The sequence below is a fragment of the Eretmochelys imbricata genome, chromosome 9 (assembly GCF_965152235.1).
Source record: "Eretmochelys imbricata isolate rEreImb1 chromosome 9, rEreImb1.hap1, whole genome shotgun sequence".
In the NCBI taxonomy this organism is placed as follows: domain Eukaryota; kingdom Metazoa; phylum Chordata; order Testudines; family Cheloniidae; genus Eretmochelys; species Eretmochelys imbricata.
The window spans coordinates 67,021,692-67,046,112 of NC_135580.1; the positions used below are offsets into that span (position 1 = coordinate 67,021,692).

A 24,421-nucleotide genomic window follows, 5' to 3' on the forward strand; every position below is an offset into this window, starting at 1 on the left:
CCCAGCCCTACCTCCTCTCCTGAGTGCACCACGTTCCCTCCCTTCCCCCCTCCACGAACCTGTTTCACACACAAGCACTGTCAGGGAGCGGGGAGAAGCAGGACCCAGCAGCGTGCTAGGGGAGGAGGCGGAGCGGAGGCGAGCAGGGGCAATTATTTCTGGGCCTAGGGGTGGCAAAATCATTAATCCACCACTGGTACAGCATATTGGTGACTTGTGTTCTATTCGCAGGTCAGGTCTTCTAGTTTGATTCTGTGCAACTTTTCAGTTAACTTAACAGTAAGACAAAGGGCAACAATATGCCTGTCTTCTAGTATAGAATTTGAAGCTTTTTCAATATTGGCCCTGAAGCATCATAGAAATACGAACACTCAGAGGTCAAGAAAGTCTCAAATACAGGTTATCAGTTTGTTTGAAGATACCTACGCATTAACTGTGAACTATGAGCACAGTCCTTAAAATTTTACCTGTCCCCAGGACAGGAATGTCTTCACAGGGGCCCAATAAATTCACCTAATCAAGTAAATGAAATAAACATGCTTAGTTAGGTTTTCACATCTTTAAGCAGACAGAAAAAAGTCAATTCTGTGAAGCTCCAGAAGTCCTCAACATACTGTGGCAGACACTTCTTTGTCTCACCAGACTTAGCACTTCCCCCTCTGGAAGAGTGTTGGGGGGGAATCAGCTCCACTCTGGGCAGTGTTTGTCTCCCCATCCTGACCCTGTGCTTATTTGGCCGTATTTTCAAGGATGGCCTCAGGGCCGGCCTAAGGGGTGATCCTCCAACAAAGAAAAAGGAAAGTCTCACAAACACAAAACAAAGGCGGATACCTTTTCCTACTCCCTCACTGGGGCAAGCTGTTGTCCTGTTGTTTTCCCTGGGGTGTCAGTCCTTCCCCTAGCAGACACTCAGTTTTGGCCATTTCCCCTATGGGAAGGGGTGCAGAAGAAGCAGCTTATTTCTCTGCTGCCACCAGGCTGGCAGCAGCTTGTCTCCTCCTCCTCCCCCTGCTCCGCCCCCAACCTGAGGAGGGGTTTTTAAAAGGTCTTAAGCAGCCATTAATTGGATTCAGGTGTCCCTAATTGGCCTGAGGTAACCCCTTCTCAGATTATAGGGCCTTTAACATTCTAGGGCTAACAAATCTGCCTTCCAGGACCCGCTTGCATCCCTTCTGGATCCCTACTTTTGACCCTCTGATCTTCACACCTATCATTGTTTTTTCTGTTGTCCCCCATAATTATTTGAGCCCCAGGGTCACTGGATCCTCCCCATCAACTGGGAGAGGGTCCTTTAGCCATGGGTGGGTGCTAACCCAATACTACCCACTTGCAGTCATCGTGCCTGACATTGTCACAATACAGATTCTCAACATACAGAGGGCTGAACTGTTAAGAGATTTGTTGATAAGTCAGAGTAGAACTAGGAATATTTATGTTCTTCGACATCTTATTCCCATACTCATGTAAAGATTCAAATACATGATGCAATAACGTTTTTCCAAGTAACTCAGATTATTTACCCCACTTCTCCAGAGAGAAGTTGAATATGTTTCAATCTCACCATGTGTCACATGAACGAAACCCTATCAGCAGCATTTTGAGAAAGTTATGGCCTCAGACTTTTCACTAGAAAATCTTACAATAAAATGTATATATAATTTATCCTTTAGGAACAAAATGGCAAAAATTCCTAAAAGCAAACAAAGCATGACAGCAGAGTGGAACACTGAATTTGTGTCATTTTTGCCAAATCTTTCAGTAAAAAAAAAGTCAAAATTCTGAAAAAAATTTTTGAAACAAAAAGCTGCGATTTTGTTTTAAAATTTCTTTAAAACAATAAAAAATGCTTAAATTCAAACAGAAATGTTTTGCTTAGGGTCTAACAAAATGTTTCAGAAAACCCCCAAAAGAGGTTTCAGACTGGTTTGCTGAAAGTTTAGAAAGAATTAATTTTCAGTTGACCCAAAACAAAATTTTGTTTCAATCTTTCAGAATTGCCAGTGAACAGAAAAATCCATTATTCACACAATTCCAAATAGGTGTGCAATTCTTCATATGAAAAGTTCATCATAAAACTAATACAATTCACAAGCTAGTTTAACTTGAGAGATGCAGAATGAGGTAAACTAGATAAAAAGTGTAATTACAGCCACTGGCCAGAAACACAGATGTTGCCAATGACATCTTCAGCACAGATTGATTACCTACATTTATTTAGGAGAAGATGACTACTCAGAAAAAGATATCCTATACACTGCTGCATACAAAATCAACCACGGCATTTGTACAATGGTTGAAATAAAACCCTGTCTACATGAAGCAGAAGGTGAAAACTGAATCAAACATCCATGGCCAGCACATCCAGATACACTTACAGAAGTCTTGAACTGAACCTATTCTGTGAGCTCTTTTGTAGTTCTTTTGGGAGGAGCATCTACAACTGCAAACACCATCTAAGGGACCAGCTGCGTACTGCTACTTCTATGGTGTAAGACTACTCCACAGTGTTAGATGCCAAATCTCTTACATCTTGTGAAATATAACTTGCACTCCAAAAAACTGTTTATGCTACGACACTTTTCCTGAGTTATGCTCTACAAATCTATTTTATGCAGTTTCTGTATAACTGGGTAATAAGTGTACGGTAACCATACTATACCGATTCAGAAGTGAAGTTTAAAATCAGCAGAATATCATCCAAAAAGAGCAAGCCAAAAGGCAAAATAATTTGTTTTCAAATTGTAAATTATATTTAGCTTTTACCGTAAGCCTAATACAAATTTAAACAAAACCATCTGCAGACATTACTAAAGCCTTTGTGGAATAGAGTTGGTTGAGAGTTTTCCAACTAAATGATTTTCTCCAGAAAATGCCAGATCACTGAAACTAAAACTGGTCATGAACTTCCCAGTTTCAACTAAGTTTACATTGGAAGAGACTCATGCCAGCATAGCAGATAGCCTGGTGGTTATGGCACTCACTTGGGATATGGGAAACTGAGATGCAAGTCCCTGGTCTGAATCTGACTGAGCAGGGATTTGAAACTTGGTCTTGAATATCCCACGTGGGATTATTCTGCATTGAAGTGATTGTCTCCTCCTCCCGCCCCGCCAATTTTTTTCCAACAAAATAATTCAGAAGGTCTCAGTTTTATTCTGATATGGAAAAGAAAATTATTTGAAATCTCAATTTTTGCTTGGTGGAAAAATGTTTCCCGCCCAGCTCTAGCGGGGAGAAAATATAAAGAGCAACTCACAAAAAATAATAAAAAACTGGCTGATTTTCTGAAGTCCAAACTACTCCATGTACTACCCTTTTATGATCAGGAGAGTATTATGAAGATTAGTTCACACTAATTCTTTAATACACCATTAATAAGTACAATAACTGTCTGTAAAACCAAAGCTGTTTGCACAAATTTTAGAACCCTATTATGAACAGCAAAGTATAACTGCACAACTATCCACCTTATTTTGAATTGAAAAAACAATTTCTGACTGTAGCATTTCCACTATTATTTTTAATTTACTTTAGCATTCATTTTTAATAATCTATTTTAAGCATTGCCAAACTGCCGCAGTTACATTATAATGTATTTCATACTCCCCAGTAATTTCTTACATTGTATTCTAGGGTTTGCCATAACTAGTTACTTATCACACACTCTACAGAAAAAAAATTCACTAACAATTGCATAGGTAAAGTAATATGTAGCTGAAATTCAATTTTTATATAAAGGACGAATCCTCAAGTCTTCACTCATAACCTGACTCAAGCAAAGCTCTTAATGAAGTAAATGGGAGATGTGTCTGATCAAGGACCAAGTAACAAGTCAATAGAGACTTTAGTTAAAACTTTCAAAAGCACCTCAGTTCCATGTAAGCTGAAATCCTAACGGACTTTCAATGCGAGTTAGGGCCTAACTCACTTAGGCACTTTTGAAAATTTTACCCCTCATGATTTGGCCTATAATTAAGGTTGATTTACATTACACTCAAGTTGCTTAAAGTTTAATATTAAGACAAGCTGTTCCTCTATTAAAATGTTGATGTTTGTCAAACATTACCAGCACTGTTAAAGTATGCTTACCATTGACATCTTGTCCTATTATCTGTAAGATTAAAAAAGGTGCAGTCTTGTCTAACACCATGCAGCAACTACTAATGACTTGTTAAAATGGTGAGCTCTGTACATGTTACCTGATCTCATTGAGTTCCGCAGATTGAGTTTTGAATTTTCCATGCTTCTGGGCAAATCCGTCTTACTTAGATGGTCAGATATAGGAAAATATTAGCTCATCAGCCAAGCCTAAAGAGGACCAATTTCACATCTACAAAAGCAGTGGGAGGAACACTTGGAAAAAATCCAAGAGTCATTACAGTAAAGCACATGAACGCTTAAAGTCCCGGTATTTTGATCCTGGAAATGGGTTTCTCAGGTGTAACTCCAAATAATTTTTCAGTACCTATTATCGAGACATTGAGGCAAGCACTTTGAAGGTTAAAAATACAGGAACAATCCTAAAGTAAGGGAAGAATATGACGGTCAAGATCACCATGCAACTTCGCTAACCCTGAGGAGCCTGTTCACCCATTGAAGATTAAATATGGAGCAAATACCTTAGCTCTTAGACTTCCACAGAAAAAAAGGATAACACGTAAAGCACTTTGACTCTCTGAAAGAAAAAAGTGTGTTCAGGTCACTCCAACTGGAAGGTGGCAACTCATAAAAAACAATACTGGTAAAGGGATGGAGACACAGAATAAGGTTAAAAAGTACATTAAACTCCAATGACTGTGCCAAAACAGCTTTCTGTTTGATTTTCCTTAAGCATGGTTGGTAAGGGCCCTCTATAATTTTCCAACTTTCACTACAGACACAGAAATTTCCAGTTTATTTTACCTTATGCTGATAAGCAATTTCTAATTCAAGAAGTAAACAGAGCTAAGAGCCCAGCTGCCAGTGCCATGGGCTGGAAAAATAAAGCCACTTCCCCAAGAAAACTTGGGAGTTCTCGCTATCATTCTCTTTCACCAAGTAGAACACAAAAAGAAAAGGAGTGCCACAAGTACTCCTTTTCTTTTTGCGGATACAGACTAACACGGCTGCTACTCTGAAACAAGTAGAACAGCCTATAGAGAAATACATTTCCCCAAGGCACATTAAGTACAAATCCCTTTATGATTTGTTAATGCCATCTTACGTTCACATGAAGAACTTATTTTAAAAGACAGACTTCTTCCCTTTTATCACCATCATATGATGAAAATGTCTCAGAAAATAAAAGTATACTTTTGCTAGCTAATAAAAACAAAATATTAAAATAAAAATAGCTTAATGAGACTTTCCTGTTAGAAATTTTAAAGGAAAAAATATGGAAAATATTTAGTCAGAAACAAATGATTCTGAGATCCAGTGACAAACAGAAAAAGAGCAGGGACATGGAAGACATGAGACTAAACACTTGTTTTAGTTTATGAAATCTGTCCTACCGACTTGAGAGCCTCCTTCTAGGGCTAACTGAGTTCTGAGGTTTGAGAACTGCAAGGTACATAGCACATGCTGCATTTATAAGAATCTGGATAAAGTTTTGTGAGAATAAAAAAATTTGCTCTGTAAAAAAGGTCCCATTCAGAAATTGTCCATGTTGTGCCAATTACGATGACAAAGACATTTTCTCCTCATTACTATCAGAACTTGACTCATGAACATGCTTTCCACTGCTACTGTCATCTCATTGTTTCCTATTATCAAGAGGGAAAGTCTACATGACCAATAGAGCTGGAGTAACCAGTCTTTGCTTTTTCATCTTTCCACCTAGGATATTTTTCTTGTGTCTGGAATTATCCAACATACAATGACTAACTCTCCTAGAAAAATAGTTGCAAGTCTAAAAAAAAATTAGAAAAACAGCCTTAACTTCAATTAACTTGTCATTTGAATTCTGTAATACGGTTTTGATTCTGCAATACTTAATTTCACCCGCACAATTATACTAATGTATTGATTATCTCACTTGACACCTTTTCATCTCTTCAATTACTGGAAAACATCATCTCTTGTCAGGGTTAAATCCGACCAATTTTCACAAACTATGTATCTTTTGCATCTCATCAAGCCCCTGGAGAACCCTAGAAGTTTGTATTAGTCATTACAGTTATATATTTGATTCTGTTACTTCAAGCAGTTAATATTGATGATTGTAACGATAATTATTTAACTACATTCCTATTATGGTTTCTAGTGGTCATAAATATAAAGGGATGACTAACCACCTTTAAATCCTTCCTGGCCAGAGGATAAACCCTTTCACCTGTAAAGGGTTAAGAAGCTAAGGTAACCTCACTGGCACCTGACCAAAATGACCAATGAGGAGACAAGATACTTTCAAAGCTTGGGGGGTGACGGGGGGACACTAAGGGTCCTCTCTGTCTTTGTGATGCTTTTGCTGGGACCAGAGCAGGAATGCAGGTCAGAACTCCTGTAAAGAGTTAGTAAGCAATCTAGTTAGATATGCATTAGATTCTGTTTTGTTTAAATGGCTGATAAAATAAGTTGTGCTGAATGGAATGGATAGTCCTGTTTTTCTGTCTTTTTGTAACTTAAGGTTTAGCCTAGAGGGATTCTCTATGTTTTCATGGTTCTCATGGGCGACTTTAATCATCCTGATATCTGCTGCGGGAGCCCTACAGCGGTCACAGACAATCCAGGAAGCTTTTGGAAAATGTAGGGGACAATTTCCTGGTGCAAGTGCTGGAGGAGCCAACTAGGGGGAGAGCTTTTCTTGACCAGCTGCTCACAAACCGGGAAGAATTAGTGGGGAAAGCAAAAGTGGATGGGAATCTGGGAGGCAGTGACCATGAGTTGGTCGAGTTCAGGATCCTGACACAGGGAAGAAAGGTAAGCAGCAGAATATAGACCCTGGACTTCAGGAAAGCAGACTTCAACTCCCTCAGGGAACTGATGGGTAGGATCCCCTGGGAGAATAACATGAGGGGGAAAGGAGTCCAGGAGAGCTGGCTGTATTTCAAAGAATCCCTATAGAGGTTACAGGGACAAACCATCCCTATGTGTCGAAAGAATAGTAAATATGGCAAGCAACCAGCTTGGCTTAACAGTGAAATCCTTGCGGATCTTAAACATAAAAAAGAAGCTTACAAGAAGTGGAAGATTTGACAAATGACCAGGGAAGAGTATAAAAATGTTGCTCGAGCACATAGGAATGAAATCTGGAGGGCCAAATCGCACCTGGAGCTGCAGCTAGCAAGAGATGTTAAGAGTAACAAGAAGGGTTTCTTCAGGTATGTTGGCAACAAGAAGAAAGCCAAGGAAAGCGTGAGCCCCTTACTGAATGAGGGAGGCAACCTAGTGACAGAGGATGTGGAAAAAGCTAATGTTCTCAATGCTTTCTTTGCCTCTGTCTTCATGAACAAGGTCAGCTACCAGACTGCTGCGCTGGGCAACACAGCATGGGGAGTAGGTGACCAGCCCTATGTGGAGAAAGAAGTGGTTGGGGACTATTTAGAAAAGCTGGACGCGCACAAGTCCATGGGGCCGAATGCGTTGCATCCGAGAGTGCTAAAGGAATTGGCGGATGTGATTGCAGAGCCATTGGCCATTATCTTTGAAAACTCATGGCGATCGGGGGAAGTCCCGGAAGACTGGAAAAAGGCTAATGTAGTGCCCATCTTTAAAAAGGGGAAGGAGGATGATCCTGGGAACTACAGACCAGTCAGCCTCACCTCAGTCCCTGGAAAAATCATGGAGCAGGTCCTCAAGGAATCAATCCTGAAGCACTTACATGAGAGGAAAGTGATCAGGAACAGTCAGCATGGATTCACCAAGGGAAGGTCATGCGTGACTAATCTAATCACCTTCTATGATGAGATTACCGGTTCTGTGGATGAAAGGAAAGCAGTGGATGTATTGTTTCTTGATTTTAGCAAAGCTTTTGACACGGTCTCCCACAGTATTCTTGTCAGCAAGTTAAGGAAGTATGGGCTGGATGAATGCACTATAAGGTGGGCAGAAAGTTGGCTAGATTGTCGGGCTCAATGGGTAGTGATCAATGGCTCCATGTCTAGATGGCAGCCGGTATCAAGTGGAGTGCCCCAAGGGTCGGTCCCGGGGCCGGTTTTGTTCAATATCTTCATAAATGATCTGGAGGATGGTGTGGATTGCACTCTCAGCAAATTTGCGGATGATACTAAACTAGGAGGAGTGGTAGATGCAGTGGCAGGTAGGGATAAGATACAGAGGGACCTAGACAAATTGGAGGATTGGGCCAAAAGAAATCTGATGAGGTTCAACAAGGATAAGTGCAGGGTCCTGGCTAGGCAGCAGTTCTGCGGAAAAGGACCTAGGGGTGACAGTGGACGAGTGCAATCCACACCATCCTCCAGATCATTTATGAAGATATTGAACAAATCCGGCTCCGGGACCGACCCTTGGGGCACTCCACTTGATAGCGGCTGGATATGAGTCAGCAGTGTGCCCTTGTTGCCAAGAAGGCCAATGGCATTTTGGGATGTATAAGTAGGGGCACTGCCAGCAGATCTAGAGAAGTGATCATTCCCCTCTATTCGACATTGGTTAGGCCTCATCTGGAGTACTGTGTCCAGTTTTGGGCCCCACACTACAAAAAGCATGTGGAAAAATTGGAGAGAGTCCAGCGAAGGGCAACAAAAATGATTAGGGGACTGGAACACATGACTTATGAGGAGAGGCTGAGGGAACTGGGATTGTTTAGTCTGCAGAAGAGAAGAATGAGCGGGGATTTGATAGTTGCTTTCAACTACCTGAGAGGTGGTTCCAAAGAGGATGGTTCTAGACTATTCTCAGTGGTAGAAGATGACAGGACAAGGAGTAATGGTCTCAAGTTGCAGTGGGGGAGATTTAGGTTGGATATTAGGAAAAACTTTTTCACTAGGAGGGTGGTGAAACACTGGAATGCTTTACCTAGGGAGGTGGTAGAATCTCCTTCCTTAGAAGTTTTTAAGGTCAGGCTTGACAAAGCCCTGGCTGGGTTGATTTAATTGGGGATTAGTCCTGCTTTGAGCAGGGAGTTGGACTAGATGACCTCCTGAGGTCCCTTCCAACCCTGATATTCTATGATTCAATCTGATTACCCTGTAAGGTATTTACCATCCTGATTTTACAGAGGTGATTCTTTTACTTTTTCTTTAATTAAAATTCTTTTTTTAAGAACCTGATTGCTTTTTCATTGTTCTTAAGATCCAAGGGTTTGGGTCTGTGTTCACCTGTACAAATTGGTGAGGATTTTTATCAAGCCTTCCCCAGGAAAGGGGGTGTAGTGCTTGGGGGGATATTTTGGGGGCAGACGTTTCCAAGTGGGCACTTCCCCTGTCATTTTTGTTAGACACTTTGGTGGTGGCAGCATAAGGTCCAAGGACAAAACGTAAAACAGTTTGTACTTTGGGGAAGTTTTAACCTAAGCTGTTAAAAATAAGCTTAGGGGGTCTTTCATGCAGGTCCCCACATCTGTAACCTAGAGTTCAGAGTAGGGAAGGAACCTTGACACTAGTTAATATCATTTTTTTTCCCTGTCAATGATCAGTGACCATCTCATAATCAGCACTCATGCTACATTAGTGTTCGAAAGAAATACTTACAGTTAAAAATACCCTGTCTTATGATGAAACAGTAAGATCAACTCTCTCTACCCATATTTCACAGCTTTTAAGGATCAAGAGAATTTTTTAAAACAATAATAAAAACAGGGTCCTAACCTACAGCACAACAATGGCCATGATTACACACTTCCTTCATTTAATACAGAAGTTTGTCCTGCATTTGATTAAATATTTTGCACTTATTTAGTGCCTTTCACCTAATTATCTCCGAGAACTTTATATATGCTGTCCAGTTCTACAGGTATAATGCCGTGTTTCCTTTTTCCAGGTGTATCTACACATATGTATCAATATATACACAGAGACACACCTACACACATTCTAGAACTGGAGATCTTACATGTAGGAGAAGTTTCCGGTAACATATAGGATTTGGGGTCAAGAGATCTAGATACTATATTAGGCTCTGCCACAAAGCTTCTGTGTCACGACAAAAAGCTAACAGAACTCTGCTTTCCTATCTGAAAAAAATGGGTATAATACCTACTTCAAAAGGGAATTGAGTTTAAGTATGGTAAGGCACTTTGAGAGCTACTCTGTTATTATACAGTTGTATTCTATTCTATTTAGGGATTGTCTACACATGGAATTATTCCAGAATAACTATTTAGCTTAATCCACTGTCAAAGTCAAACAAACACAAAGTACTTTATTCTGTAGTAAGTGTCCAAACATGGGGACAAGGTGGGTGAGATAGGAACTTTTATTGGACACACAGAGTTATTCAGGAATAGCTATTCTATTTCAAATTCTCCCACTACCTTAATCCAGATTAACTTTGTCTACACAAGCACTTAGATGTTTCAAAACACAATGGTTCTTGTTATTCTTGTTCAAAATGTGGTTAAGATATCAGAAGGCTCTCTTTTTACTCAAGTCAATTAAGAGTAGATTACACAGTATTTTTAAAGCAACTCTCTCCATCCCCTAGTAATTTCTGAAACATGTGGCAGCACACCAGTCCCCTTTATCAGAGCCCAAGTTCCCTATTGTTAAAATACAAGGCATAATTGTGAAAAAATCCAACTCTCAGCATTAAATAGAAAAGTAAGAGCAACTGCATGTCTGAAGAAAGAAAAAGAAAGAAGTGCACTCTTTCAGGAAACACATTCTGTTTTGCAAGCATAAATCTAGATTGCTGTTTTGATCTTTAAATCAACTTTGCACAGTTGACCTATGAACACTTGATTATCTGACTTCCATTAATCTTCCAGAATTGTATGCTCCTGCATTGCAATGTAGTGTAGCTACCTGACAAATAGGAAAAAGGGATTTGTAACTGCATGAATTTATTCTTTTAGTACTTAGTCCAAAATAGTGCTATCATTTGTTGAATTGCCTTATTAACTTATAAGTAAATTATTATTGAACCATACCTGAACAGTACTTGCACTTTATGAATGCCTGACATAGTAACTACTGACAAATGGCCCAAGCATTAAATAGTGATTGATTATTCATAATGAATAATAATGAACAATTGTCCGTCTTGAGAAATTTCTGTCCAGATTCAGATGAGAGCATACAAAAATTATGTTTAAAACTCACAAAAAGCTGAAGACATTATAAAGAATCACATCCACAGTAAGCCATTCAATTGTCAGTCAACTATATTTCAGATTTTTTTGAAATTGAAACACTGACATAAATTATTACAGATTGAGAAAGCAAATATATCCTTCAGAAATAAACTAATTAGTAGTCCAAAATGTTAGCAGAAATGAACTACTGAAACGTCACTTGCATCAATCTTATTTTGACTATATGGAAATCTCTGGCACAAAATTGCTTTTCTAGTGCATTGTTCTCTTTGGCATGGTCAATCAATATATGCATTTCATTTTGTTTTCCAAAATGATCCAGAAGAATACTGAATATTATACAATGACATTATGCAAACAGTTTAAATAATACAGAACCAACCTCTGGGACAAATAGATACACAAAAGACAGAAAAATCACATATATGCACATCACACCTTCTGGGTGTGGTGTTCTGTCCCATCGGGAGGGTGGGGGGGAGGGGAGAGAAGAGAGAGAGATTATGAGTCTGCTCTACAGCCTTAGCTAACAGCCAGTTGGCTTTTAGTTTATGCATTTAGTTCCAGAGGCCCAGGTTCAATCCCAGCGACCAGGGTCTGTCGGCATTACACGAAGACGCAAGTTTTCTAACTTTTGTGAATCTATATCTATATATAGTTTACAATAAGACAATTGTAGTTTCCCTCTAATTTTACAGTTCTTGTAATGTTGGCAGATTATTCTAAAATTCTACGTCATGAAAATTTCAACAATAGAAAAAGCTGAATTCAGTATTTTCAGAATTTCAGGATAGTGAGTTCTCAGTTAAAAATACAAACAAACAACATCTTGTTTCAATTAGAACATTTTCTATATTGGTATGTATTAGAAAATGCAAATATATCACAATTTTGAAAACAATGAATGATGACGATTCATGTGGTAAGTAATGAACATAACATAAGAATGACCATACTGGGTGAGACCAAAGGTCCATCCAGCCCAGTATCCTGTCTACCGACAGTGGCCAATGCCAGGTGCCCCTGAGGGAGTGAACCTAACATGTAATGATCAAGTGATCTCTCTCTTGCCACCCATCTCCACCGTCTGACAAACAGAGGCTAGGGACACCATTCCTTACCCATCCTGGCTAATAGCCATTAATGGACTTGACCTCCATGAATTTATCCAGTTCTCTTTTAAACCCTGTTATAGTCCTACCCTTCACAACCTCCTCAGACAAGGAGTTTCACAGGTTGACTGTGCACTGAGTGAAGAAGAACTTCCTTTTATTTGTTTAAACCTGCTGCCCATTAATTTCATTTGGTGGCCCCTAGTTCTTATATTAGCAGAACAAGTAAATAACTTTTCCTTACTCACTTTCTCCACACCACTCATGATTTTATATACCTCTATCATATCCCCCCCTTAGTCTCCTCTTTTCCAAGCTGAAAAGTCCTAGCCTCTTTAATCTCTCCTTATATGGGACCCCTTCCAAACCCCTAATCATTTTAGTTGCTCTTTTCTGAACCTTTTCTAATGCCAGTACATCTTTGTTGAGATGAGGGGACCACATCTGTATGCAGTATTCAAGATGTGGGCGTACTGTGGATTTACATAAGGGCAATAAGATATTCTCAGTCTTATTCTCTATCCCTTTTTAAATGATTCCTAACTTCCCGCTTACTTTTTTGACTGCCGTTGCACACTGCGTGGACATCTTCAGAGCACTATCCACAATGACTCCAAGAACTTTCTCCTGATTAGTTGTAGCTAAATTAGCCCAATAATATTGTATGTATAGTTGGGGTTATTTTTTCCAATGTGCATTACTTTACATTTATCCACATTAAATTTCATTTGCCATTTTGTTGCCAATCACTTCGTTTTGTGAGATCTTTTTGAAGTTCTTCACAGTCTGCTTTGGTCTTGACTATCTTGAGCAGTTTAGTATCATCTGAAAACTTTGCCATCTCACTGTTTACCGCTTTCTCCAGATCACTTGTGAATAAGTTGAATAGGATTGGTCTTAGGACTGACCCTTGGGAACACCACTAGTTACCCCACTCCATTCTGAAAATTTACCATTTATTCCTACCCTTTGTTCCCTGTCTTTTAACCAGTTCTCAATCCACAAAAAGGATCTTCCCTCTTACCCCATGACAACTTAATTTATGTAAGAGCCTTTGGTGAGGGTCAAAGGCTTTCTGGAAATCTAAGTACACAATGTCCACTGGATCCCACTTGTCCACATGTTTTTTGACCCCCTCAAAGAACATTGTGTACATTGTAATGTTTCTAAATGCAAAAAAAAAAATTAACTCCAAGAATAATGCAGTAAAGCAATCCATGCTCTACATAACTAATAAAATGTACGTTTTAAATATTTATTTTATGTTACTGTGGTAACAGCCTATAACCTGACTCTTTAACATTTCCTATCTATAAAATGAATTGCAGTACTATTTTTTTCCATTGAAAATATTTTCTTATACCACAGAGATTAATTAAAACCAAGTCACACATATGAGTGCTTCAAATTAAGGAACAAGTATATTTACCTTTCATCTGTGTACCAAAGGTAAGCGCCAGTTTTGCAAACAGATCTGGATTTTCAAATTTATCCTCTCTAACTTTTAACCAAAAGCAGTTTTCCAATATATCCTGGGGTTCAACCTGAAATAAAAAGCAAAATATTCATTCTTCAAGTTAATGACTACTCAGACTTCAAATATTCATTTTCAGTCAATGGGTGATCCTAATGGAGGATTTGGTTTAAACTTAGTAGATATTTAAAAAGCATTCCAGCAAGTGAAAAAATGGCCACAATTTTCAAAAGTATGCCGCACTCCTGACATTTAACGCCATTTATGGGAACCTGAACAAGGGGTCTGCTTTTCAGAAGTGCTGGGCACCACCGAAATCAATGGGAAATAAAGGTTTTAAGCACCTTAGAATTGCAAACTCTAAGGCCTTGTCTTCACAGTGTGTCAGCAAACAGCAGTTGGGTGTCAAGTCCTGCAGGGTCACAAAGGCCAGTTAGCGTGAAACACACTGGTGCGGACTAGAATTTACACTCAACTGGTGTGCACTGACACAGTGAAGACAAGCCCTAGGACAGAAGGAGACAAGAATAAGGCCTTGCCTACACACAAACTTGCTTAATATTTTAAGGACTGATATCCTTTACCTTAAGGGACGCAATATATATTTACTTGAAATAGTTTTTTTAAAGTCACCTTTAAATTCAATTTCTTTTTACCTAGTGTTTGAACTATTTTCCACATTATAAACAAGAAACATTTAAATTCTAACACTTTTTTTAAAAAATTATGGATAAGTCTTCCGATTTCATGAAGTGAAATCAGTGTGACACCACTCACGTAGTCATTATAAATTATCCAATGTTTTTTGTGTACTTGTTTTTAATTTCAGGAGTAGCTAAAAGGGTTAAGAAATGATAAATTATTTGTCTGGATAGTGGTATGTTCTTGACACTCTCCCCCCAAAAAATCATCTGCAGCACTTCCATTGTCTGTTCCTAACAGCAAAAGACATAATGATATTTAATTACAGCTTGTTTTTCAGCGTTCGCTATCTCAACAAACTTATTTTTAAAACACTCCTAACTGTCCACTTAAGCATACGTATATATTTTTTCCAAGTGAATTGTCTTTTCTTCAATGCTAAAACACCAAAAACAACCTTCTCCCGAACCTGCCCACTTTCTCTCAAAAGGATTTGGGTACCTATCAGTGGTGGATGATTAATTACTTTGGAATTGCTAAAAAATAATCTCAAAACTAGAAATTGCCCAGAAAATAAAGATCCATAGAAATACAGAAAGCTTTCTCAAACCCTTTTTACAGTGTGTCACTCCTGCTTTGAAGGCATCATTATTAATTAAAAAAAAACAAAAGGATAGCCCGGCATTCATACTTTGCTATTAGGAACAGACAATGGAAGCTACACAAATAACGTGTGTGTGTGTGTGTGTGTGTGTGTGTGAGTGAGTGTGAGAGTGTGAGAGAGAGAGAGAGAGAGAGAGACTACCATCAAGAATTTTCCACTATCCAGGCAAATAATTTATCAACTCTCAACCCTTGACCTACCCCTTAGATTAAAAACAAGCATGCAAAAAGAAGTTGGTGGTTTACAAGTCCTACATTCCACTCTATTTTGATTACTGAGTGCATACACGGACAAGGGTAAGGAGACAGTGATAGGAATTTCATCGTTGACTTTATTGAGCACAACTCTGTTGCAGTATACAGAGCTGCACCTTTGTCCAGCCATGCCCAAAGAAAGACAGAAGACAATGGATGTGGTTTAATTAGGCTGCAACTTTATTCACCTAAAATATCTTGGAGTATCCACCAATTAATTGTACAGTGCAAGTCATTGTTTCCTTAATCGTTCACGCTACTGGGGAGAAGGGGAAGGCTGCCATCCTCCCCTCATGTAAGTGCAAAGGGGGCAGAAAAGAAAGGGGATTGGTTCCCCACTGTACCAGACATCAGCAGCCCTGAACCCTTCTTTCCTAGCTTCCATAAATGAGGCTTTCCTCTAAATCCCATTCCTATTCATTTTATATGATCACCATCCCCGTTCCATAACAAGAACTTGCACTGGACATTGGCTATAAAATGGTGCTAGAAATGAGCTTTGCTTCCTCCATATAGACCCCACTGGGTTCCCACATATTTACCAATTCCTTCCCTAATACTGGACAAAAAATATGCACTCCCCGTAGCAAAAAAGTCTAACAGTCTGGGATGTATTTACAGGAGTGGCATATGTAAGACAAGAGAGATAACTGTCCTGCTCTACTCGGTATTGGTGAAGACTCAGATGGAGTAAAGTTTTGGGTGGCACACTAAGAAATATATGGACAATCTGGACAGAGTCCAGAGAACAAAAACAATAAAAGGCTTAAAAAACATGATATATAAGGAATGGTTTAAAAATATGGGTATGTTTCGTCTTGAAGAAAGAAGAATGATGGGGTGTGGGAATCTGATTATCTTTACATGTTTGAAGACTAAGAGAACTGTGACCAACTTTGCTCAATGTCCACTGAAGGCAGGACCAAAAAAAAAAAAAAAAAACCAATCTGCTGTAAGCAAGATTTAGGTCAAATATTAGGAAAAGCTTTCTCATCATAAAGATAATTAAGCACTGGAACCAGCTTCCCAGGTAGACTGTGGAATCCCCATCATTGTAGGCTTTTAAGGAACAGATTACACAAATCTGTCAGGGATGGTCTAGGAGTGGTCCTGCCTCAGCACAGGGGACTGGATAGCCCTACATTCCTATGATTCTATATGTAATATTTGCAATGCTTAAAGACTTTCTAGAATTAGAGTGTTGCACTGCTACAGTATTAGTGTGATTAAGGGTCTAATTAATTTGTATGGGGTAGGTATCTGGAAAAAAATTCTAGGCTGCCTATAGGGGAAGCCTGGATAAATTGGACAAAATGATCAGCAAAATGCTCTCGCTGAGCCAGGCTAAGCAGTGAGACAAATGCACTATTAAGTCTTAATCTGTTTGCCCGCCCTCTACTCACACGGATCTCTTAAGAAGAAAATATTAGTCTTTCTTGGACATTTTCTGTTCTGGTTCAGGACTGAGCTGCGCCTTGAATGCATAGCTTTAAGATGAGCCATCATATCAATCTGACACTAGTTTTCTTTCAGACTTCCCCCCACAGCTCTGCCCCGTGTCTTCATTAGTTGCTTGACTAGATTATGATAACAAGGAAACAGGAAAGCAACAGCTGTCACACCAGAAAAGCAACTTCTTCAAAGAGAAACTGCAAAGCTACAATTATTTTGCCAATTTAACACCATCAATTTGGGCTTGAATGGCGATTGGGAGTGGCTGGCTCACTACAAAAGCCTTTTTCCCTCTCTTGGTATTGATACTTCCTCATCCATTATTGGGAGTGGACCACATCCTACCCTGACTGAATTGGCCTTCAACACTGGTTCTCCACTTGTAAGGTAACTCTCTGCTCTTCATGTGCCAATATATATTTATGCCTGTATCTGTAATTTTCACTTCATACATCTGAAGAAGTGGGTTTTTTACCCACGAAAACTTATGCCCAAACAAATCTGTTAGTCTTTAAGGTGCCACCTTGTTTTTGTGGATACAGTTTAACATGACTACCCCTCTGATACTTGGTCCCAGAAAAGAAAACTATCTGGTACAGGTGCACAAAATAATTTAAAAGTATGAAGAATGGCAATACTGCACTATTTGTCCTTTGTAATAATATAAGAACAAGCGGGCAACTCAATGCTAAACTTAAAAACAGATAACATACAATGCATTTCTTAAACAGTATAAAGGCAACCCACAGGAATTCATGCTGTGAATAAGACAGAGCTCAGCCAAAATAAATTAGACATTTGTATATTTATAAGAATAGCATTTAGCATTAACAATGGCTATTGAAGAGGGATGAGAGATGTTCTAAAAGATAATCTGTGTAACTGTTTAATGATAATTTCATGAAAAACCTCTGGTTTTGAAAACCATATACTTAGAATTTAATATGGACATAAAACGCCTGTAATTTTCTCTGGGTTTATAACAGCAGCAATCTAGCTCTCCAGTTCTCTACGACAGACTATCAAGCACTGACACGGTCACTACTTTGGCATCAGGAACAGGAATTATTGCTTTTATTTCATATCGCTGAGATGAAGCAGGAGAGAACTATATTGCTTGGCCCCAGTGACATCAGTTCTCAGCAATAATCTGAATTGCAGACACTTTTCTTTAAATATTACCAAAAAGTGGAGTTCATACTGCAATTGTCTGCCCAGTAAAACAAGCAGTGGTAATCACACAATACCACGTAAGTTTACAGTGCATTTTTTATTAGCAAAAGGAGTAATCATTTGGGGGAACACAGGCATCAGGATTTCTAAATTAAATGTAATTTAAGATTAAATGTATTTTAAATTACCAGATGCAGGCTTACAAAACTTTGATTCAACTCATTTTGTGTGTCTAGCACAAGTTTAATTAAAACAATCATGTGATGAGAGGGAAAGTCAAGAAGTCTAATGACAGCACAGCAAGTAAGGGATAGGATTCAAGTACTAAACTTCATTCTGAATTTCCTGGAATGAGAGCATTGCTAAATTAGTGAGCTCCTGGGAAGACTGAAAGTGTTGCATAACTCTCTTTAGTAACCTCATATAGCCAGCCCAGGAATTATAAGGACTCGCAAGTAAAATATAACAAGACACCTGGATGATTTGGCACTCTGTAAATCGAGAGAATAGATCTATCTGCAACAGTGATACGAGCTAACTCAATTAAGAAGCATAAAGGGGAAGAATAAAGTGGTGAATAAGACGAATCCAGAAAGCACCTTCTTGTAGTAAAGAAGGGAATGACCACATAACCATTTATGCTCTCACACAGATATTTATTTAAACATAAAAGTATAGAAGGGGTAAAAAAAGGGAACACTGTAAGAAAAGTCCAAATGTATTTCAAGATGGTCAATGAGTAACAAAAACAAAACAGAAAAGAATGCTTAACTTTTTAGTTAGAACTTGATTCTTTAATATTTTAGTATAAAGGTCAGTTTTTTAACTCTACTTTTTTTAATTTTGTAAATGCTACATATATTTCAGAATTACTTTTAACATCTCCAAGCATTCTATGTCTTCTGGCAAAACACTGACGATGGCAAATAATATAAATTTATTCTCATGGTAAATTATATAAGTTCACAATATATACATTTCCACTCAGAGGTTTTAAAGTACTGCATAGCTATATCCGCCTACTGGGCCTTTTTGTTTTTTAAATCTTAACGGAACTTGCCACAGAACTGAAAGTATCACAATTATCTGCGAAGGAGAAGATAGTGCTACAATGGGCCCAATTTGGCCCTCCTTTCAGAAGGAGGACCACAACATCCCCGATTTCCAGTGGAGTGAAAGTTATCTTACTTTCGACTCAAACATTCTTGAAATCATGCATTCAACCAATTAACTCCATGTGTGGAGACAGGGGTAACAAGCTAGTTTTGCTCCTCAGGGCCGCAGACAAATACCTCAGGAGGGTCCTGATTCAGGAAGGTATTGAATAAACATGGACTACTGCCATTTCACAGATTAAGAAACAAGATCACGGTCAGAGAGGAAATCTCTGGCAGAAATTAACCAAGATTGCTTTAGTCCCAGTCAAGTGCTGTAACTCCAAGACCACCTATATAGTATAGGCGTGTAACTGCAGATGTTTTCCCACTGTAGCTCACCACACAGAGGAAGCAACTTGAGAGCTGGGTTGGAGATGTGACTATTTGTCTCCACATCACTTAAGTGTGTCTGGGAATGTAGCCAGCAAAGGAACACACTTGGTTATCCACTGATGTGTTCTATTTTGGGGCTGCTTTTGTAGACTGATAGATTTGTGACAGTAGGCCACTGTTACATATCATACTTGCATACTACAATTGAACTGTTTAGTAAAGAACATTACTGTCCAGTTAAAATTGTCCTTGTAATCTTCATCCTCCAACAGTTGGTTCTGACGACCCATGCCCCACTGTGCACAGCTGGCTATACTCTCACAGCTTACAGTACCTTTCATGTGTCTGCTCTCACTCAAAAGCACGATAGTGTTAAGTAGAAAAGGGACATGCACTGCCCACACCTAACCCATTTTGATGCCTGCAGTCTTCAGCACTTTCTTCTAGATGTGGGGTGATGGCCTGACTCCAGAGATCAGCACTGACTATGCAATTGCTTTTACTCCCAAAAAACAACCCAGAAGTAATTTAAAGGGCATGCATACAGTCTACTGTTTGGTTAGATGAATTTTTATACCTCCAGCGGCAAACAAATTTTCAGTCTCAACTCTGCTTATTTTTCACAGCGTTCATCCTCCAGCTCAACACTTTTTCATAACTTCTTCTATTTGAATCTCAACAATAAGTATGATGTGGACTAATTATGATCATCCCACTATATACCGAGAAAGCTGTAATTTTGTGAGTATCATTATGGAGCATATGACACCATTCCCAGTAAACAAAACTACATGAGATTTTATGAACTTACTCTAAGCACTCTGTAGACCTAACAAGTATGCTAAAAGCATTCAAGCATTGTTTTCTGAAAAGTCCACAGAATGGATTACGTCTGCTCTAAAAGGTTTACACAACCATTCTTTCCCTGTTTGTTTCTTACTTGCTCTTCATGATTATACTTATAATGAAGGTGAGTTACATCTCTACGTTATTAGGTAATGACTTAATGTGTAGATAAAATGAACAAGTTGTTCTTACATGTTCCACCATCCAAACAACAAAATATAAAAATTTATTTATGTAAACATTATAACTATATCTAAAATTGAAGTGATTTGTACTATACTTAAGGCCCTATTTAATTTGCAATATCACAGAAATTGCAGATCCTGCAAGAGTAGGCTTCCATTGCAATTTTGGTGGCTCCGCAAACAAAGAACAGATGTTTTCTAACATGCTGGCTTTTAAAACATATTTGATAGACTTTGCAACTGACAGAAGTAAGGTAAATGGTTTTTTTAGAGAAATGGTTTATGTTTCACCATGACAGACATGGGATAAGTGTTGTTAAAGGGTGTTCTGTGCAACAAACCACAGGTAACACAATCAAAAGTTATGAAAATCAATTTTTATCCAAGTATTCCACCACATTCACAACAGGTGGCACAAACACATAAGCAACCTAAAAATAGACTACAACTCTGTTAATTTGCTTTCACAACACATACCTTAACAACGCATAATAAAAGCACAGAGCATTCATGAAGTTTCCACTTAAATGACTAGAAGTTGATTTTAAAATTATACTATCACAGGGTGACTCACCCCTTTAAGAGAGATGGGGCCAGTCACATCTGTATCTTAATTAGTTAGCTGCTTCCCAACCTGAAGTAGCAGGACTAAGGAGGGTAAGGTGATAGATTAATGGACATCTGGACCTCACAAAAGGACTGAATGAGATCCATCTGGATCAGGAATCCATAAGGACTGAACAGGCTCCTGTGGAAAGCCCAGAAATGGCTCTGTACCAAAACAGGGAAAGACAAAGCACAGATCCAGCAAGGGTCTGAGAATGATAAGCCAGCGGAACAAGCCTGAGGGCCAAGTGTGCTGTATCAGAGCAGGAGAGAGGACTCTCAAAGTAGCTCAGTAAGGGGCTCGGAATAGGGCCCAAAGGACAGGCTGAACAGAAGCCTTGAAGAGCAGAAGAACCTTTTTCTTTGTTTGGGACATTTTACTCGTAGTTTTGCTATCCCAAAAGAGGTTTAGAACCTGACCAGAGGACTAAGCCACAGTGCCAGGACAGGCTGGTGTCTGGAAAACTGAGGAGAGCAACCTCAGGAAGGGAAACTGATGTAGGGAAGGCCAGCCACACCACACTCAACCAACGGGGCGGATGGAAAGACAGCATGCCAGTACAGGGCAGCTACACCCCATGACAGATTCCCTGAAGTGAGATTGTTTAAAAATCCTGTCCTTGAGAAAGAAAATAATGATAATATAAGCTTGTATACATCATTGACACAAAAAATATTAAAGGCTGTTTCTTCTAATATTAAATATTGAAGGTTGTTTCTTCTAAATTTCAAAAAAAGAAAAATCCCAAGCAAACTTTTTAAAAAGATGAATAGATGAAGATTTAAAGCTACTTATACTGTCAGATTATTGAAAGACAAACCCTGGAAAACAGCACACAGCCAAAGCAACCAAGTATTTACAGTATCATCTGGAGAAGGGGAGAATTAATCCGCAATGTGCTGGAGCTACACTCCACTTGCCCACAACTGCATCATCCCCAAACCATGCCTCCCACCGACAGCCTTGTTCTAACCCCTGGTCACAGCGTGAACAGATAGAATTCTCAGAGGGTTTGTTGTTGGTGGGGGGGTTTTGTATTGTCTCCACAAATTTCACCCTCTTTTCTCTCACAGACCTTTTTTTCCCCCCAATAAGGAGAAAAATACTTAGGTACCTTTGACCAGTTGATTCTCTTCATAGAGACCTCAAGTTTATACTTTTTCTTCTCCTTCATTCCATAAGGCAGGGATGCTGGAGCTCCTGGAGGAGGAGGTATGCCCCCGAGAGGCGGTGGTAGTGGAGGGCCACCAAACAGAGGCGGTGGTGGAGGTACACTTCCTCCAGGCAAAGGAGGAGGAGGGGGAGGGGGAGGTGGGATTCCACCAGGTAAGGGAGGTGGTGGTGGTGGTGGTGGTGGCGGTGGCGGCGGCGGCAGAGGAGGAGCCCCTGATGTAGGCTGACCAGTTGGAAGTAATGGACTCTGAAATTTAAGCAGGATGAAGTTATTTTTTTTTTTTAATTTTGCAAAAAAGCTTTGATAACTAACTAACTGACCAAGCTATTTCTATGCCATCTCTCTCTCTACTTCAATAAACACAGCATTTCTCAGATATCTACAAGTACTCAGAAAATAATGTTTTTAAAACCTACCGTATTTAGGACAAGTAATTTTTACAGTTTGTACTTTAAAGTATAAACATTTCCCAACCCTACTGGTGTCTAAGATCACCTTATTTTCTCCCTACACTTAGCAGGGTTTTACATGAATCACTGGCAAATAATGACATTAATTGGTTTCTGCTATATCAATAAAAATGCTAGGTTAGCTAACTAAATAAACAGTTGCTGCATATTACACCACTACAGCTTGCTTGTAGTGAAACAGTCCTTGTAGCTAACATTTAAATGAGTATTTTAGCATCTTCACGATCATCATGACTACATAAATATTTCCCTTCTAAATCAGAGAATCCAGGCATTCTAGGATGCCAAATAGGTAAAAATCAACATTAATACTTACTAACACTAACCAGGTAAAGGGAGATTTTCAAAGACAAAGAAACTCAGGCACCACATTCCCATTTAAAATGTGCCTCTTAATGCAACACTTCTCTTAGGCATTTTTTTTTTTCCAATTTTGCATTTGTCCAGGATCAGATAGCAAGTCAGTAGGAGTGTCAGACTTAGAATTCAGAAACACATGGTTACAAACAGACCACTATTCCCCAACTTTTTCATAGTGGGTATAAACTTTGGGATATTAAGAGAAATTGTTTAAAAGGAGGGGATCCCAACTGACAAATAGTGGCAAATAATGAAATGCAGTCCTTGAAATGAATCAAACTTCAATAACAAAACTATTGAAGAAACTTGTTATATGCCATCATCATCCACTGGATACCAATGGAAGTAGCAAGAAACAAAGATAAAAACTAAACACTCATTTGACCTGTGTTCAGTAGGAATAAAAGGGTGGCCCTCTCCTGCAAGCCCTGAAACTAGGGTATATAAACTGAACGCGCTCAGAAGAGTTCATAGAATCATAGAACTGGAAGGGATCTTGAGAGGTTATCTAGTCCATCCCCAGGACTCAAGGCAACAAGAAGCTGAAGAATCGTAAGTGTCACCAACGCTCAAACCAGTCATGTGGAAAGCACTTGCCTCCATCCCAGGGTTAAGAAGATAACACAAAGTGGTGAGATTTCAATTCAGACATATTTCCCCTTCTTTAACGTAAGCAACCGTGCGTTATCTTGCTGAGTTTACACTCTCTAGTGAGATGTCAAGTATTTTAACAGTCTAAACATCTGCAAGTGATTAGAGTATCCACTCAGATATTTTTAAAATGCTAGTAATCCAGGAAGTGATTCTATACTAAAACTCTGATCCGTAAATTATCAGTACTGTAATGTTTTCATCTGATCTAGCATGTGTCAAGGTGCAAGCAAAGTTTTATCTTGTCCTCTGGTTTTTAAGCACTGCATAAAACATTTCTGATGATCATAGTTGATTCTCCTGAAACCTAAAGTCTAATATGGCAATATTTGGAAAGCCATGTATACATGCAATAAATTGAAATGATAGAAAAAATGTACTCTGGATTATCAGCACCTGAGTGAGACCCTTATCTGTATAGTAAATCATTTGCTTTAATCAAGATTTGATGTGGCAATTTGTGAGGAAGGTCTACGGCCGATGAATGAAATCTGTGTAATACTGTGCTTGAGCATGAAATCCTCTCTGTAACTTGACTTATCGCAAATATACTACTTTTATGGTTCCATGAACATAATAAATCAAGTTATGACACATACTGATACAAGAATAAAAGTATGTATACTTTAATTCTGACAAGAAGATATATGTGCTGTGTATGAATATATTGTAA

At 38.9% G+C, this 24,421-nt stretch overlaps 1 protein-coding gene across 3 annotated transcripts in view; it reads right to left on the reverse strand.

Moving 5' to 3' along the window:
• The window catches only part of DIAPH2 (diaphanous related formin 2), an 837,317-nt gene that overhangs the window by 609,115 nt on the left and 203,781 nt on the right, over window positions 1-24,421 (reverse strand). For all 3 annotated transcript variants that reach the window (XM_077825677.1, XM_077825676.1, XM_077825675.1), the window contains 2 exons: window positions 22,208-22,513; window positions 13,736-13,850 (listed from right to left, as the gene is read on the reverse strand). In XM_077825677.1, the coding sequence (XP_077681803.1) occupies window positions 13,736-13,850; window positions 22,208-22,513 (421 nt within the window). The remainder of the gene's footprint in view (window positions 1-13,735; window positions 13,851-22,207; window positions 22,514-24,421) is intronic.